Source organism: Periplaneta americana, chromosome 1, assembly GCF_040183065.1.
Source record: "Periplaneta americana isolate PAMFEO1 chromosome 1, P.americana_PAMFEO1_priV1, whole genome shotgun sequence".
NCBI lineage: Eukaryota > Metazoa > Arthropoda > Insecta > Blattodea > Blattidae > Periplaneta > Periplaneta americana.
Window position 1 is genome coordinate 128,494,594 of NC_091117.1, and position 19,962 is coordinate 128,514,555.

Below are 19,962 nucleotides of genomic sequence, written 5' to 3' on the forward strand. Positions count from 1 at the left end.
AAAGTTACACAACATAGAACTGCATGCATTGTATTCTTCACTTGACATAATTAGGAACATTAAATCCAGACGTTTGAGTGTGTTCGTTGGGAGGCTGAGACATAGATAAGGGGATAATATAAAAATGGATTTGAAGGAGTTGGGATATGATGGTAAGGACTGGAGTAACCTTGCTCAGGACAGGGACCAATGGCAGGCTTATGTGAGGACAGCAATGAACCTCCAGGTTCTCTAAAAACCGTATGTAACATCCTTATTCTGGGGAGGTCTTCAATTGTGCATTTGGTTCACAAATTTTCTCATCTTATTTCTATTTCTTCTTTTCTCATCATCTAGATTTTGCGCTGTTTTATTAAGATGTTGCACTCATATGTATGTTCTTGTTCTAACAAAACAACTGACTGCTTCGCGCAGTATTTTTTAATCTGTGTTTCCATTATTTTGTCTGTCACGAGTAGAGTAGAGGTTAAGGATCTTTGAGAATATGTGGTTAGGAAAATATTTGGGGCTAAGAGGGATGAAGTTACAGAAGAATGGAGAAAGTTACACAACAGAGAACTGCACACATTGTATTCTTCACTTGACATAATTAAGAACATTAAATCCAGATATTTAGATGGGCAGGGCATGTAGCACATATGGGCGCATCCAGAATTGCGTATAGTGTGTTAGTTGGAAGGCCGGAGAGAAGAAGACCTTTGGGGAGGCCGAGACGTAAATGGGAGGATAATATTAAAATAGATTTGAGGGAGGTGGGATATTATAATAGAGACTGGATTAATCTTGCACAGGATAGGGACCGATGGCAAGCTTATGTGAGGGCGACAATGAACTTCCAGGTTCCTTAAAAGCCATAAGTATCTAATTAATGTTTTATGAGCTTGATTCAAATGCTCAGTTGTAATAGAATTATCAGTTTTTCCAAATTTATATATATCATTACTAATGTTCAAACATTCAGAAATTTCTGTTTTCTAGAATTCAGAATCCTTGTGATCTGCCATTGTTATTGGCATGATGTTGTTGCAATAAAACACAAATTAATATACAAATCAAAGTTTATGTAAACATTATGTTTCTAAATTTAGGCATTCATTATGCGATTTATCCTTTTATAGTATGCATAAGAAAGAACTGGATCATGCCTAGAACATTTTCCAGAGAAGTTCATTCAGCTTGCATCGTGTGGTAATGAGTCGCGAGATATCACTTCCTTTTTAAAAGTGTAGAACAAAGTGGAAGTAAACAGATTAGTAATAATGATGAACCTGCTAATACTATGCATGATAGTGTAAGTGTTGGTGCATTTGCTATTATTGCGGGTGATGACATTGAACCTACAAGTAGTGACCATACAAGTGATAACAAATGACGAAGTGGACAAATATGAAGCACCCTACAGAAGTAATGACACAACTCTCTAGTTCACACAATGAGCTTAGGAACATGTTAACAAAAATAGACAATATTTATTTGATATAATTGGCATTTTGTGCACCTGGTTAAGGTACAGGTTTCAGAGGGCATAATGAATATTTATTTTATTATTATGTGTGTGCAGGTATGTATTTGCCTTTTTTTATGTGTGTGGGCACATTCATATGCTCAATGTAAGAATACATATTTATGAATTAGCTTATTTAATCATCCTATTGTGTTCCCCCAACGAAAGAATCATTCTTCTTTTCTTCCTTCTCTTACTATTGACCAGCTTTCTTACTTCTGCCTTTTTTGCAAATCATTTTTATGCAGCCCCTATGCTATAGCACAGGATAGCCTAGTGATAAATTCTCTGGTTTCTCTGTATCGAATTAAGAAATCAGTAATAACAATTAATTTATTTATCTACAATGTATAATACAAAGATCAACAGAAATTAAATTAAGAGTTTTATGTACTGCTCTATGTTAATACTTCGTAAAGTGTCCATATTTAACACTTAACACAGAAGAATCTAGTTCAGTGAAACTAAACACACATTCAATCTCAATAGTGATGCTTCATAGTTATCTGATGTAACTTCATATTTCACTCTGGTCCTCCTCTCTGAAAAGGAGAAAAAACAATTAACAAAAGTAAAACAAAGTCAACACAGAACAAGAAAAACTGTCACAACACTAATAATCTATCTAAAAATAGCATGTTTCAAGCATAGGCGCCAACTGCAGGCATGTATGGTTGCTCTGGTATACCCTGAAACGAGTCTGGGTATGCTCAGATCTAGCACAATCGTTCATGTAATGGATTAATGTAGCTGTATCAACAGGACACTTGAAGCATTTCCCCTGTTCGGCATCAGGACGAAAATAACACGATGTGTCACTGCCACTTCTTTATGGCTTGAAATAAAGTACTGGTGCTTAGAGTAGAATGCCCTTTGTATTTCTTAAGGGAACCATACACGCAAATACTTATCTGTACAGACTTATCTCAGGGAAGTATGTCTGAATTAGATGATTGTTCATACACGCTCAGACTTAATTCCTAGTCTTACAGTTTACAAAAGAACTCGTAAGAGGTCGTTGAAATCAATCATTCTCTGTGGGGAAATAATATGATCACTGGTGAAATACTATTCCTTCATGGTTCTACGTTCATAGAAATGTGTGATAATATTTCTCAAATATGTACTTTCATAGCTAGCTGCCATTTTGCTACAGAAAACTGCTACTTAAAACTAAACAATGACGAAATCTCTACCACATGCTCGCCGAATCATTTATTCCTATATTTACTTTTTCTTTCAGTTAATTTGGAAAGTGCTACAGTCGGAATATTCAAGCAGTCTCAGAAGTCTGGAGACTTATCTCAAGACCAAAAATCTCAATATGTTTCGCCCATATATGAAGTGATTTGTCTGGGAGTTTAGATTTGTACAGATTTACCTCCAGGTAAGTCTTTGGATGTATGGGCCCTTTAGAAGGACGTCTTGGCTACCTACAGTAACTTGGAGTGAACAACTTGTTTACATATTTTTCACCTTGCCCTTATAATTTGTCCTATGTTGCGTGAATAATGGATCTTACAGAAGATATTTGTCACAGCTCTTTAAAAATATGTTGGATCATGGATCGTATTGAGCCTGAGGGATATGCGTAACATAATAGCATTAAAATTTTTAGGGTCAGAGTTTGGTTTTATTGTTTTTCTTTTTCACTTTGCAGACTGGCTGCGAGATAGTTTTTTTTTTTTTCTTCAGGAATACAGTAAAGAAATATAGCTTTTTTTGTCATCTTATTCATTTCTGGAGAGAAAGGATGTAACATCTTGAAAATAATGAACATCCTATGTGAAATCCCTAACCACTGCAGCCTCATTTAGTTAAGCTAATTCATTCATTGAACATCATTCCTCCCCTGTTTATTACACACCGACCTGTTAGCAACTTGACTCTGAAGAAGATCCCTAATTGTGTAACATTTATCTTCTTCGTCTTATTTTGAAATGCTATTGTAAAATCCTCCTCGGCTACAGTTTTTATTGTGTGCAATGTATGTTTTGGCGAAATTTTTTCTGATGGTGAGAGACATCAGTAAGTTTTATAAAAAGCATATAGTCCTTCCTGCCTTGTTCAGTGATCGAACAGATACAGAATGAAAATTGAAATTTAAAACCAATGCAAACTTCTATTATTGTAAAGCTGTTAGTCACTGGTAGGGGAAATCTGGAATTGGAAATAGCTATTAGGTGTGTTTCCACAGGTAATTTGCAACAATTTCTCACTAATTTGATTCACATCTAGTAAGCATACACTGTTGCCTGTCAGTTTGAGAAAGTATCGAAGAGTAGTTATATCATATTCATATTTCTTTGATCAGTGGCGCAACTTTTTATAGCTGGGCCTCCTTTACTTACTGCCATTTTTTTTTTTCATAGTTTCATAATTTTATTTTTTATATCTAATTTGAATAAAACAGTTTTATTTAGCATAACAAAATACTCCATTTTTTAACTAAATTAAGTGAACAGAACTGAAAAAAAATTTAAATGATATAACTACTATTTTACTATGGCTATAATTACACAATAATAGGCTATTTAAGATAAATTTAACGTGAAGCTTAATTCAACAAGTGCTTTTTCCTTTTGGCTTTTAGAGAAGCAAATGACTCAATAAAATCATGTAGAATTGTAGATCAAGTCTTTGGGCCTTTTCACATTCAATACTTAATACATGGAGAGCACTAAGTCTTTCTTGAGTCATGGTACTGAAACAGGCAGTTTGTGTTTGACTACTTGGTCGAAATACTGAGTCTATTTTAGTCAATTTCGAAACATATTTTTCAAGTTTTTTCCTTTTGCGTTTTTCTGCACCACTTAAATGTTCATAATTACTTTTAAAAGATTTCCTTGTCACAAAACAAGAGAAAATGATGCATTAAGTCTAGTAACAAGCAGACTTGTTGCTATACAAAACTTCTTTACTTCAATGTGTGTTTACTGTTTATATGCTGCGACTATGGTTGTCAACCTGATGCAATGAAAATACACCACAAGAAACAATGTCTCCATCCATGAAAATCACTCTGTCACATTTTCAACATTGGCGTCACTGCAGTATGGTTGTGGGTAAGTCAACTAAGGCAATCGACGAGGTGTATGATGTGAAGTACTGCCAGTTGGATCATTGTATGCGCATCCCAGTCCAGTGATGGTGGTCGTTACCACAGATTTTCATATGCCAGAGAGTAAAAAGAGTGACTATGCGTTATGGAAAATACATAATTTGGACCTTGAACTGCAATTTGAACTCATTTTCAAATATGCGTCAGTAACCACTGTCTGATGCATTCAACTTTGTGTCATGTGTATGGTGTGTGTTAGGAAGTTAATGATGGATAAGTATGTATTGAAATATAAAAATCTGGTGTTGATGGTAGTATGATAGCAACATAACATGTATCAATGTATGTGATACTGATACATCTTGTGGCAATGATTAAATATTTGTTCAATGAGTGACAGAAAATATAACAAAGTAAGGGTTTAGAAAGGAGTCATGTTCTATAAATAATGCAATTATCATTGTACATACATTGATATAAGCTATTTCTTTTTCATCTAATGGCTGTCTTCGATACCGCAATGGAAGTTGATAGTCTTCAATCACAGGTCTTGATGTAAATTGAGCCTTCTTGCCTCCTCCAGCTGAACCTCCTGAATGTGAAGAAGTCTCTGCTCCAGTAGATCGTGGGTCTGTGAGGATTAACACTCAATTTAAAAACATTTTATACCAGAAGTTACTCATTCTGTATACTGTGTTATGTTTTATAAGTGAAAAATGTTAAAAAGTATGTACCAAGCTTAATTTTCCACAAACATTAAAAAAAAGCATAACTTTTTACATTTCTTTACATGTATCAATTTTTAATGTATTCATTTAACATTATAACATAGAGAAAGTTTGTTTTTAATGACGATCACACTATTACAAGTACAAAAATTTATACATAACTGAGAAGTGATGTAAAGAGAAAGGAAGAAGTTTTAAGTACTAAATGACTCTGATTAAAGCAATTTTTATGAGCTTATTTGTTATTTGTAAGAAGAGGAAATTCATAGTGAAACATAGTGGATCACGTGTTGTCAGCAAATAGCTGGACACACTACGAAGATAGATTTGTTGTAAATATTCAGGACTTTTAATTCAATCCAGGGCTAGTTGGTAGGGAGTCCATTAAGTCACTTTTATTAATTTCAGAATTAATCAGGAATTCCGCAAGTCACTTCTACTAACTACATTCTGTATTATAAATTAACAATATGCGTCACATTAGTAAATAACATTTTAGTATGCCTGAGTTCCATTTTCACTAATATTGTCACTTACAAGGAAATGTTATCACACTGATGTCATAGATTTATTGGAAATATTTTTTTGAAAATACAGTGAAGATCAGAGGGCATATTATGTTCCATATTTGTTTCCCCATAGGCTCTGGTTCTTCCGAAAAAAAAGAAAAAAAGAAAGAAAGAAAGAAAAAAAAAAAGGTGGGGGAGCATAATAATTTTAAACATAAGCAAGTGTTTTTTCCTTTAGCCTAGACCTTTGAGATTTTATGAGGATCATGTATAAAAATGAAGGGACTCAGGTTTTGGATACTACAGTGGAAATACAGTAAACATAAGAGAGCATATTATGTCCAGATTTGTTTTCTATAGACTCTGGTTCTTCCGAAAAGAAAAGGGGGGGGGGGCAAATTTGTCTAATTTTCAACATAAGCAAGAGTTTTTCCTTTAATCCTAGACCTCGGACCTTTTATGAGGAACAGTATATAAAATTAAAGAGACCCATGTTTTGGATATTACAACTTATAGTGGACGAAATAAGTGTTTAAAAATCATCACTGTACACAGTCTTTTGTTGCAAACAAATCTACAGTTCTACAAACATTGCTACTCAACGCAAAACACGAATGTCTATGTCAAATGTTGTATTACTGGATTGTCACAACACGATAGTTGGAGTAATTATTTCTTCAATACACGACGATAATTACCAGAAACACGATGATAATTACCAGAAACAGATATATAATATATTTAATAAGTTTTAAGCTTTTATTATACTGTTTTAATGTTGAAATATTAATCAAATAAAGCTCATCACTTATTGCTGATCCAATGGTTAAATTAAATAAAACTTATGTCTACAGTACTCGCATATTAGACCCCCCCCCCTCCCGTTTTCACTCTTATTTTCAAAGCAAAAAATTATGGGAGGGTTCTTATACGAATATGCACATACATAAAAAGTTGGTAAGAAGTAAGTCTTTAAAGTGATAATGGTAGACTTAAATATAGAAATTAGTTTTAAAGCGCCAGTACTTTTTCTCCACGAAGTCTATCACATTCCATTTAAATAATATAGAATAACTTGCTTGTTGTTCATTTTTACTATCACACCTGACACTGATAACTGGCTTCGGAAGTATGGTGTGCGAAAAGCAATATCAACAATGGAAGTAGAAAGGGTGTCTGTGCTATGACAATAGAAGAACAGGTAGGTAGGTAGTTTGAGAATAAACAGACAAAGATGTTGTTCCTCTTTTTCTGCACTGAGCCAATTGGAAAAGTAACAGGACAATGGGACAGAGAATGGTTTCAGAATCTTTGCAATCTTTCCATGAGCATTTGTGATGATAATGTACATTACTGTGCAGAAGTGTTAGGCAGGAATTCAGAACCTAGAGCCTTGTATTGTATATAATATGTCAGAGAGGTCTAATATGCGAACATATATTTTTTTACATTTTGCTGCTAATGTAGAGGAGAAGTCTTATATGAGACGGGGTCTAGTAGGGGAGTAAATACAATATTCTTTTTTTTTTAACAATTTGCATTAAACATGTATTAATTCCAAGATATAAAAGCAATAATTTCTTGCCATACAGCTCCAGTAACATCAGCTTTATAACAGATTCTGTGCTTGTCAGAACATCTAGTAACAAGCTAGCACTGCTCTTGTTACTATATGCTTCCTTCTTTAATAATAAATATGTACAATGTACTGTACACCAAACTTGACTCTAATTATGAATCATTCAATTGCTTAACACAACTGTCAAACATCGTGGATGGTTCAAGTATCTCTCAGATATCTCCCACAAAACAATAAAACCTGCTATGGTGTCTCACAGGTGTAAAAATAAAGCCAGAGGCAGTGGCATGCCTCAGGTATAGAAGAGCAGACATTAATGCATGCAATATACAGACTTCAGTACACTTGAAAAGCCTTATATATTTTTCAATATTTACACGAAAACTGGGCCCTTTGGGACAGAAAGGCAGGATACGCTCTGCCTAATATTTTATGTACAGTCTTAGAAAAAAGTTGTCGCAGAGATACTACATAAGTCCCAGAATGGAGGCAGTGCGCATAATCAGACATACAATAAAACAAAACTAATTTTATTACCTCAACTAGTCCTCTTGTGATCCAGGTTGCATGTCCTTTGCTCATGCGCACTGCCTCCTTTCTGAGACTTACTAAGTATCTGTGCGACAAAACCTTTTTCTAAGACTGTACATGCATCAGTAGTTTAAAAAAAAAAAATCTTGTGTGATATGTTTGTGACAACTTCTTGTGAGTCCCACAAGGGAACTGTTAATGAGATAATATTAAAACCTCCCCTCAAAACTGCGCACAGCAGACAAAGATAAAAAATTAGCTGCTCATACTTGTAAGGTTGCAAAACTAAAGCTTGAATAAAAGATCGTTGGAAATTGAGTAGCACCTGCTTTAAGGTAATGCTCACTCAGCTGGCAAAGCACAGGGAGAGTATGGTTTATCTTCGCATGTCTCATGACCAGCTGAGTATTCATGAGACTGTGATTCAAGTACTCTCCAAGTAGCCTATGTGCTATCGTTTTAGTGCAGCATTTCAAGTAAGTTTTCACACCTTTACAGTAAGACTGAAGAGCCAATGTTTTATATTTGTCTGTGTGTTGTGAAGATGTAATTGTGTATGCTATCCGAGGGGAGGTTTCAATATGAGCTCAGAAACTGTCTCCAGGACTCATATATTGAGAGTGAAAAGTGTTAAAAAACACGTGGTCATAACAAAATAACTAAAGAAAAAAATTAAAGACAATCAATCAAATGCACATGCACATCTAAAGGTTGCATTCTTTTCAATTGTTAAATCAAGACGAAAATTGTAATGTTCGCATTTTAGCAATGTTATTCTTAAATATCAATTATATTTCTTTTATTGGCAAACATACGCATATCACATTAAAACTCCACCATTGTTGGTCCCAACACTTGGATGAAAGAGGATGAGGGGGAGGAATAACACCTCGTTAAAAAAGTTTTGGCTCAGATCACATTGGCTTGTACAGTGCTCTGATTTTACGAGGAAACTAGATTACTGTGGAGCTCCGGTATATACTTTCCTGCGTGATGTGCTTGCACTGGCAGGGAGTGTGTTCTGTTACTACTGGCAAATCATTTAGCAACAACAAAACTGCAATTACAGAATAAAATAAGTCCACGAATTTAAATTATTATTATTAAAAATGCATGTATACAGGTTTATTACTCACCATTTATTTCAGATACTGTTGAAAATGGTCGCCTTCCGCAGTAAGACATGTCTCACACCGTTTAAACAAATTGTTTGCCATTTTCTACAATTCCGCTTAGGTATAGACTATATTGTACAGAGTGTTATATGCAAAGACAACTTGCCATATCTGCATTACCTCGCTGTACCTTATGGCTGATATTGGTCAACTCGTGGCGGTAACTCACTCACTTTGTCATGCGTCAGTCTGTGTCTTCAATACAAATCGGGTTATGTGAAATATCGTGTGTGTGTGCTTTTTCAGTATAGTGTATAATTTATAATTCCACACTGTCCTCTGCTGTGGCTCACTTGGCATCGTTTCTGCGGATTCAGGTTCGATTCCTGATAGGACTGTGATGTTACATGGCGTGAAACATGGGTAATGTGAAATATCGTGTGTGCGTGCTTTTTCTGTGTAGTGTATAATTTATAATTCGACACTGTCCTCTGCTGTGGTTCAATTGGCATCGTTTCTGCGGGTTCAGGTTCGATTCCCGGTAGGAATGTGATGTTACATGGTGTTTACAATCGCACAAAGGTTATTCATAAACAATACATTTGTTAAATATTCATCTTGGAGAAAATGTCGTCACAAATCAGTAAACACTGGAAAATAAATAGCAAGAAACACAGAAAAGAAGCTGTGGTAAACTTCCGGTTGAATATAGGACATGACTGCTTTGCCAGGATAGGAATCTCTACAACACAGAAGAATGCACATTGTACAATTCACCAGGATCATCTATGGGGAAAGAACATCTTCAATGTACCAAACTCAACAAAGAGATGCAACAAACCAAAAATCTGAGTGTCCTCTGCTGGGAAGCAAGAAACAAAATGGGTTCAATGATCCTAAACATGGTCATTGGAAGTCAACCAACCAAGAAATAAGAGATGTCCTGGCAAAAAGAGGTAAGCCTACAACAATGATACTGAAATGCAACCAGACATTTTTTCCTCCATTGTATAAAACAAATGATCTGCAACAAATTTAATTTAATTCAGAAAAAGGAAATGGAGGACAAAAGTGAAGGCAAATCATGGGAATATTAAGAAATTCTGAAGAAATTCCACATGCAACACGGAAATCTGCTGCTGTTTTGTTCAGACTGGTGACAGGCCATGACTGTTTATCAAGTCATCTACATGAATAGGTGTATTCAATACACCTTTCTGTATTGTGACAGAGCTGGGATACAATCTCACGACCGGCAGAAGGATTACAAGGTCGCCCGTGGTTCTGCGCAAGTGCGCGCGCATCTGCTTCCTGTGGCATGTGCTGTGGCGTAGAAAGGAGGGGGGAGAGGAGAGAGAGTGACCACGGCAGAGAGGGGAGATATCCAGATTATTCGAGAATGCCATCCGACATCCGTGGAAATCTTCTAGGCATCTGTCGATTGTTCGGGAGATCATACTCTCCAGAAACTATGGTGTGGTTATAAAAAGAAGACGCGAGTGAACTGTAGCAGTTTTATTATAGTCGGTGGACAGCAAGCCAGCCAGTCTTGTGTAGCAGTGAAGCCAGCTTTGAGACCAAAGTTCGACTTGAGTTGTGTCTGTAACTGTGGAGCCGGAAGTCCTGAGTGCAGTGGACCGCAGTTGGGAGACCTGAGTTCGAAGTTCAGCGGATTGTCTCTGAAGGTCTGGGGTTCGAGATACTGTGAACTCGAGTGACTGAGCTAGAAGAACTAGCCAAGGCAAACGAGCTGTGAACTGAGAACTGACAGTTCTGATTTGTAAATATTGCTTTGTGAACATTAGTTAAGATTAACAGTTCATTGTTGTTCTCAATAATCCAAGTAAATTGTCATTGTCGTGTGTGGAGTGCAAATCCCATTGTTGACGAGAGCGTTTAGAATTAAATTGTAGAAAGTGACTATTATTGTTGCTTTAAATAAAAGTTACATTGTTGAGTTGGAAAAAATTTACAGTATCTTACGCAACACCAATAAAAAATGAATATGGAACATCGTAAAAGATGTGCAGGAGAAAGAAGACACCTTGGTATGAAAGTATTGGAGTACAAGAAGATTAATGGCTTTGTTGCTAAATATCCCAGCAGTGAACACATGTGTAGGTGTGACGCACGCACGTACAACTGCCCCCACACTCTGTCTCTCTCTCCCCTCCCTCTCTTATTAATAAAAAATTTGTTTCTTCTATAAAAGATATACAGAGGTAGTGATATAGATTATTTACTTGTATCTAAATTCAGTTAGGTGTAATTTAACAGGTGGGTGAAACCAAAAGCTAAGCAAATAGTTTACAGGGATACCTATAAAGTATATTATCTACATGAAGATTGCACTAAAAGTTTATATCAGAACGGATGGAAAGATCAGTTTTCTTAATCTGAGACCTCAGATTATATCATATTACCTAATTATATTCGCACAATACTGTTATTGTTACACTTGAAAAATATATTTATGGTCATGAAAATTCTCACTCATTTTTTTTACAAAGCTAGATTTCTGACGTTGCACATTCCAAACATGACAATTAAGCATAAATGATTACATAGAATATAACAAATTTTCTAACCATGTTCCAAGCTTTCTAACAGAGTGTTATTACACTAGATATATATTTCTTGCACGTAAAAATGAGGAGCATCGTTTCAAAACGTATTAAGTGCACCAGTGGACGAAATTAAATTTCTTACTTTCTATTTATTTATCTTTCATGCTGTGAAGTCTGATGGTTCCAAGTCGTCATATTTGTAAACTGTGAAACAAGTACTTAAAAATGGTTTTGTGTAGTGTTTTTAAAACTTGTCCGATTCACAAGTAATTCAGTTTTTCGTCATTTGTGTAAACAAATTGTAAGTTGCACATAATACGTTTTGAAATGATGCTCCTCAAATGTGGTAGATATCTGAATCTATACCAATGTTGCTAAATTTTCTTGCTTTTACAAAACAAACTTATGTCTATAGTTTATACGAGGGTAATTAAAAAAGTAAGGTAACAAGAGCTCTCACTAGTGACATATCTCTCTTTTATACGAATTTGACTTGTAGTAGTAGTAGTAGTAGTAGTAGTAGTAATAATAATAATAATAATAATAATAATAATAATCCTTTATTTTTTCTGGCAGAGTTAAGTCCGTGAGGCCTTCTCTTCCACTCAATCAGAGGATAAAAAGGAAATACATGATAAAGCTTATTGTGAAGCTGATATAATACACGTCGCGTTCATTAAGAGTAAACCACAAATTTCAGTCACACAGCATGGTGTGCACTCAAGCTGTCTCTCTCATATCTTGTCAACCCACTTGAGGTATGTGAATATAAATGGAATAATTGAGCCTGGGTCTGGTAGAGTTCCTGGGTAGCTAAGTAGGTAGAATGTTGGTGTGCTCAACCAAAGGTCCTGGATTCGATACCCGGCCCTGAAACAATTTTTTTCTTGCAATTACTCATATTTCCACCAGGGCCGCAGAAGCAGACCACAGCTTTATTACTTAACCATTAGATGGCGCATATGTTGCGTCAGACCCTCACAATATCAGTTGTAAGATTCCTGTGTGCACAGAAACAGGGTCAAATGTGAAAATGCGTAGTGTGATCCAGTTTTGCGTCTGAAGGGTATCTCATCAGCAGAAATTCATCATCAACTTGTCAAGGTGTACAGTGTGAATGTCACGTCACAGAAATAGATGTAGGTTTGGTGCACTGAGTTAGATAATAGCAGGACAAATGTACAAAATGTCCAACGATGCAGCCGGCCAAGCACATCCACCACAAATGACAATGTGTGCCATATTGAAAGTCTGATTCAGGACGAATGTCACATTCAACTTAGCAACACTGTTATGGAACTCAACATTTTTTGTGGGCAGTGTACACACTATCATTCATGAGCAGCTGGGATACTGAAAGACGTGTCACAGTGGATGCCAAGGCAACTCACAGAAGAACACAAAGCCACCGTATTGTTACAGGGGATAAAAAGTGGGTGCTTCATGCGACACTAGAAATGAAGCAAGCATCCACGTCATGGAAACACGCATCGTCCCCACTTCGCAAGAAATTCTAAACAGCTCCACCTGCGAAGAAAGTTATGGCAATGGTCTTTTGGGAACACAAGGGCATGCTTGTAGTTGATTTCCTCACCAGGGGGACTGCAGTGAATGCTGCCAGTTATTGTCATACACTGGGTGTTTACAAGAGGCAATTCATAGTCCAAACAACAGTCTCAACAGGCATCGTGTTGCTGGATAACACCAGACCACATGCAGCCAACAGCATGCATGAATTGTTATGGCGTTTCCGGTGGGAGGTACTGGATCATCCTCCCTACAACCCTCACCTGGTACCCACTGATTTCCATCTTTTCGTACCATTGAAGAAGCACCTGGATGGTAAGCGATTCAACACCGATACGGCTATTCAGCAAGCTGTCATGATGTGGCTTCAGGGACGACATAGATTTCTTCTATGTCAGCATTGATGCCTTGGTCTACCATCGAAACAAGGATTTGGACAAGCATGGTGACTATGTTAAAAAATAATGGGTACCAGTGCCCTATTATTGTATATCAGTATATCTGCCTGAGAGATAAAATTTGTCCATGAGAGCTCATGTTACCTTACTTTTTCAAACACCCTTGCATATTTGGCAATTATATCTTACCTACAGCTGAAAGGCCTCCTTTTCTAAATTTTATCAGTGGTACATGTGGTTTGATGGTCTGTAAATTAAGAAATTGTAATTGTAAGAAAAGTAAAAATTCAGAATTACTAAAGTTCTCATAAGGAAAGAATACATTTGTAACAGTACTGAAACGTCTTTTTTTTTTTTTTTAACGTAAATATGTCCATATCGAAGGGTCACTAGAGAAATCTGGGTGTAGGAATCAGACAACGAAACATAAAAATTTTATGTGTGAACATGCCAATGTCTCGTGGTTTTCCATGTGGTCTTTCGTGGTTTTCATGAGGCACTGAGATACATGTAGGGATGACTTTAAAATTTCGGCATCTTCCAAATTAAAGCCTTCATAATCAAACCCATGGTTTTCAAGTGTCACCTTGGGTACCGATAATCATTACTCACTCAGTGCAAGGGCTTAGATCCCTTATCTAGCAAGGATAGACACATCTCCTTTCACTCTGCAAGGCTTTTAACATCTTCAGCGACTCTGTCCTGCTCCTGTTCAGTTGTGCTGCTAATTGTGCCTGCAACATTCCTTCTCTTCATGCGTAGTTATTAGGTTACATCCATTTTCGTATTTTCCCCTTCAAAATTCTTGAGAATGCCTTCAAATGGAATGGTGAAAAAAAGAATGAGATAAGTGGCCAACAGGCTTGGAATTCACATAGACACGACGTGCATTTGAAAAGTTCGTGGCCTAAAACATAGATGCCATTGTTATAGGCATCCGACAAGGAAAACTCGGTGCGCAGAAACCAGCGGGTGTGACTGTCTCGCGCAGATGACGTAATATCCTTTTCCCCGCATGCTTCCCATCGCCAATCACACCACCGACACTATGCGCATGCGCACGTACAGTACATGATATCTTCTTGTGCTGGACTGAACACGTGTTACTGCTATAGAGTCAGGGAGTCACATAGTGTATTATATTAAATATTAATTTAATTTAAATATGAGGACAGTTCCAGTGAAGATAGATACCGAATGTGACTTAGAAAGAGACGATGTTGACATCTTGTAATGTTATATTCACTTAATTGGTTATTGTTACAGCTGCTCTTTGAGTGCACATGTCCGCAACTGTAGCTGTTATAGCTATACCAGTAGCCGCTTATCAAAGAACCCGCCTCCTGCAGGGCGTAAGAGGGGTATAGCATGCACAGCGCAGAGAATCTGAGCTGAGTTTTCCTTGTAGGATACCTATAGCAGGCATTTTACATTAGTTCAACCACGAAAAAAATCATAATTTTCTTTGACTACATTTTGTGTAGTTTAATAATTTTGAAGTTTTAAACATAGTCGACAGAATGTGGAAGATGACCCCCGCAGTAGACATCCATTAACAGCAACGAGTAAAGAAACAGAAAAAATCTACAATATGATGCCGAATGACCGATGACTCGACTGAGAGTGTGTGAAATTAGTGGGGTTATGCATTCAACTGAACAGACGTGCCACATCTTAATCAATGTCTTGGGTATGTCCAAGATCTCCGCAAGGTAGGTTCTGTGTTTGTTAACACCAGAACAAAAGCACATCCAATTTCAAATTTCGAGGGGATTCGAGAAAATTACGTCCGATTTTTTGAGGCAGTTTGTGACAACTGATGAAACTTGAATTCACATACATACCAAAGACAAAACAGCAGTCGAAACAATTAAAGCACGCGATTCTCCGCCTTCAAAGAAAGCAAAAGCTGTTCAATTGGCTGGAAAATCATGGCCTCCATATTCTGAAATTCTAAGGGGATAATCATGATTGACTATCTAGCAAAGGGGAGAGCAATAACTGGAGAATATTATTCAAATTTCCTGCAGCAACTGGAAAATAAATTTGTGGGAAGAGGCCGGGTATGGTCAAGAAGAAAGTGTTATTTCGGGTGTGCTTCCGTACAGGGGCAGTGGCATTTCCTCTAAGGTTAGAGTCCAGTTTAGATGTGTGTAAATTAATCGAAAATTAGGGGCTAGAAAATATTGAGAATAGGACGCATGCTTATATGACATTTTTTTTCGATTAATACACACATCTAAACTGGGCTATAACCTTAGAGAAATGCCACTGCCCCTGTACGGAAGCGCGCCCTTTATTTCGTCACAACAATGCACCTGTTCACGTCTGCAATTGCAGTAGCTAAACTACACGAATTATAGTTCGAATTGTTGGCGCACCCTCCCCCCTCCCCTCTATTCATCAGATCTTGAACCCTCAAGACTTCTTTCTTTCTCCAAAACTCAAAACTCACTTGATTGGGAAGACATTTTCGTCAAATGAAGAGGTTATTGCAGCAGCATTAGGCTTTTTTGCAGACCTCAAGGAATCTGTGTACAAAGAAGGTATAGCAACATAGTGAACCAGGTGTGTGAATCTCAGGGGAGGGGGATTAAGTTGAGAAATAAAGATTGTTTCAGAATAATCCTAGTTTAATTTCTATGTCAGGCTATGAACTTTTCAAACAACCCTCATAGTCTATTTCCTCACAGTCCCAAATACCCTCGTTCACTCCTCATTGATTGATTGCACACATTCAGTCTTACTCAATTCTCCATCTAAATAATGGATAGGGTATATTTGGGCTATTATTGTTCTAAATTTGATAGTTTTAGACAGAAACTATATTTGGAAATTTTTTCACGTAAATAGGCTACGTTTATACCAAAGGACCACTATGCCCCCCCCCCCCCCAAAAGTAATTTTAATAGAAGACTTATTTATGCCAAACATTTCGAAACCAAGGTTCCACTGTCAGTTTTTCGCTCCCTTCTACCTGCTACTCGCATGGACCCACCAATAGGAATTGAATTTGTCATTCACCTCTCCACTACCACATAGCAGTGATGACGGCATTGCCTCATAGATCCTTAACTCAGCCATCTTCGTATTGTAAACACTCCTGAGCTTGCCAGTGATAAAAAAAATGCCTGCCTGTCTATCTTCCTGGTGAGAGGAGGAGAAATGCAGCTAACTGAAACACCGCGCTCTGATCCTGTGTCTTGCACGTGTTTCACTAGAAACGTCAGAAGTTGAGTCTTTGCGGAAAAAGTACACCTTTTTACATTATATGCAAATGATGAAGTGTAATGTTATAATATTATAAGGGATGATGATCCGTTGGGTCAATGTTACTTATGTCCCGCCCACTATAGAGACATAGGCCAATTTTACACATATTTAGTATAACTTGTTGCTTCTTTGACAGGTTAGGTTTGGTTAGTTTAGGTTTTTGTTATAGCCTACCTTGCATATACGATTATAGCGCAACATTGGCAGTGATAAAAGTGAAATATTCGTTCAGTGGGCGTTGGATACTCTACATTCACCGATCGTTGTAAGTTTTTTTTCGATCGTTGTAAGTTTTTTTTATTTGTTATTTAATGACTGTTTCGAATATAAGATTATCCAGCGAGATGAGTCCAAGGATTAGCCATATCATTACCAACATTCGTCTTACAGCCGAGAAAAAGTCTGAAAAAAACCACTCAATCAACACAAGCGGGATTCTAACCCACAGCCGAGTGCATATTCGGATCAATGAGATAATATAGGCCCATATAAGAAAATTAAGTAAAATAGAGACAAACCCAGGGAAGCCCAAACACAATATCCAAATTAACAATGGACCATTACTCTATTCCGTTGTAATTATTACGAAGGTTTTTAATATTTCCTCTACCTCCTCTTTACAATGCCCAATAAAACTACAAAATCTTGGTATCAAAATTTTCTGGCTTAGTCATCTCTTTCCTTGTAGGTAAAGTCTAATTTCAAAACCTGTTACATAATTAAGCCTTTCTTGGCCATATGCAAAGGGAAAGTACTTTTAATAAGTACCTATTTATAATATTATTCATATTCCTAACACTTCAAGTTTGATGATCATTTAATCAATACAATAGTTGAACTAATATATATCCTAGTAGGCCTACCGGTAAGATATGTTCTGTATTAGTTCAGGTACTGTACGCCTATTGATTAAATGGTCATAAAACCTGAAATTATAGGTACCTACCTTTTTTATAATATATAATCTGATTAAGGTTCAAAATTACCTACCGGTACTGTGATTCAAGGTAAATCAATGTATTACAGTACTGTGAGGAATTTAGGTTATGTAAGTTGCAAATCATATATATAAAAAAAAAACTATTCGCTTAATGATATTATATTTTGATAAATTTACGAAGAAATTGGCGCCTATTTCTTGTTTGTAAAATTAAGTATAATACAAAATTATATCGTTACACATCTACCAATTTGTAATATAAAAAACTCACTTGCCACGCTCTTGATACAAATGCACTAGCCATTTATAAGTGATTGTAATTCGTGTAAACCATACACAATTTCTACCCTTGAACCAACAACTGTGAACTATTCCAAGCGACAAACGGTGATCAAGCAGTGCCAGTAGTTATCTACAAGCAAGCCTATTTTGGTTATCTAATCACTATCACTATGATTGCAAATTAATGGTTGTCTATCTGATCAAACATAAGGCATACGTATATCAAATCGGCAGTGATTTCACGATACCAACTGTGTAGGACTTGACTGACCAGTGTTGCCAACTGGACGGAAATTCCGTCAAAATTGACGGAAATTCAACGTAGCGGACGGGAAAAAAATGGCTTTGACGGGTGACGGATTTTTTGGCGGAAATTAGGTTTACATTGTCTTTTGACATTTTTAGCTACTGTAATTTTTAATTGTTTAATTTTTGGGATATTTTACTTTTTATTTGACCAGCCTTGCCTGTTCCTGCTATGTTTAAGAATCCCCTGTTTCAGATTTCCTCGTAATCAAGTTAAATGGTGACGAATTATTATTTTAATCAGGATTTGTAAATAAGTTTTGTTATAATTTGCTCTCTCTCTCTCTCTCTCTATATATATATATATATATTTTAATTTTGACGGATTCTGACGGATTTCCAAGTGCTCTACTGACGGGGATACAATTTATGTGTTGGCAACACTGTGACTGACTTCAGAGTTTCGGACGGCTGAAGAAGATGGTAGAGCTATAGAGCATTCCACATTAAGAAAAAAGCATTGCCTAGTAGCCTACATTGTAGAAGCTATGTGGTAGGTTGGCGTTTCTATGGCAACTGGTCATTGCTTTTGTCTTCACCCTCCTGCTACCCAAGGCTTCTATTCTAAAATAGAAGCCTTGCCTGCTACCTACCATGGGGGGATAATACAATTACCCCCATCAAAATCATGATACCAACCATTGCTAAACATCTGGAATATTAGCAATGCATATATTATTGACTATGGACCTATACAAAATGTAAATATATACAATAATTTTCACTTTTTAAAAATACAGAGTGATTCAAAAGTCCCATTCCATTCTTTTAAAAACGTGTACCAAAATTAATGAATTTTAGGTATGTTATTGGTGACACTATGAGAAAAGATATCAGTAAAATTAAACTTGCCTGCTTTCCATTTCAAGGCAAACTCCTCCGCGAATTTTTCTCCTAAATATTAATTGTCAACATTACAGAGATTATTCTGTAGGACAAATTAATAATAAATACATAATAAACTCCTCAATGCTATATATAATTTTGACAGGGTGGAAAAAAACAGCTACAAGCAATAAAAGTAACAGTATTATAAAATAAATTGTAAATAATTTCGGTTATCGTATTTGTTGAAATTTAAATTTTCAAATACACTATAAATATAGAACCATGAACATCTCCAAGACATTTGTTTACAATAAAATAAAATCATTAAAAATTCTAGAGATAAAAAATAAAAATATAAATCTACGAAAATAAATTTTAATTTTTTGCTGAAATTCAAATATATGAACATCACATAATACTACAATGAATATCTCGGAAAAAGTCTCTACTAATAATTATTTCTAACAAAATCACTTTTAGAATAACCGTAGCACATAGTAATATAAATTTAAAAAAAAAAACATTGGAAGCAATGGTCGTGATACTCACGATAATATAAATAACAATATGAATAACAGAAAATAAAATAATTTGGAACCAGACAAGCTAAACAATGTATAAAATTAACCTACAAATTGAATTTCATATCCTGGAATTTTTATGACAGACTACCAAGAGGGCTAACAAGATCACCCATTTAAATAACACGAATTATTAAAGTAGATTAATTATTTATGTTCTTCTTATTTCAAAATGTTAGTAGACATATAACGGACAACGCATGGAATTACAAAAATAAATATGGAGAAAAGTG

The 19,962-nt window shown here is 36.0% G+C and overlaps 1 protein-coding gene across 1 annotated transcript; it reads right to left on the minus strand.

The window, feature by feature from the left end:
- Positions 1–1,819: 1,819 nt before the first annotated feature.
- Positions 1,820–18,234, minus strand: LOC138700692 (alpha-ketoglutarate dehydrogenase component 4). Its single transcript, XM_069827171.1, has 4 exons — positions 18,004–18,234; positions 13,709–13,766; positions 5,036–5,196; positions 1,820–2,046 (listed from the first exon to the last, which is right to left on the minus strand). The coding sequence occupies exons 1-4, from the start codon at positions 18,034–18,036 to the stop codon at positions 2,029–2,031; spliced, it is 270 nt and encodes an 89-aa protein (XP_069683272.1). The 5' UTR covers positions 18,037–18,234; the 3' UTR covers positions 1,820–2,028.
- Between the last annotated feature and the right edge of the window lie 1,728 nt (positions 18,235–19,962).

Coding starts and splice junctions, on each gene's coding strand:
- LOC138700692 (XM_069827171.1), bottom strand. CDS start 18,036: ATGGCTAGTGCATTTGTATCAAGAGCGTGGCAA. Junction 13,767..18,003: donor TTGTATCAAGAGCGTGGCAA/GTGAGTTTTTTA, acceptor CTTAATTTACAG/ACCATCAAACCACATGTACC. Junction 5,197..13,708: donor AGGAGGCCTTTCAGCTGTAG/GTAAGATATAAT, acceptor TAATCCTCACAG/ACCCACGATCTACTGGAGCA.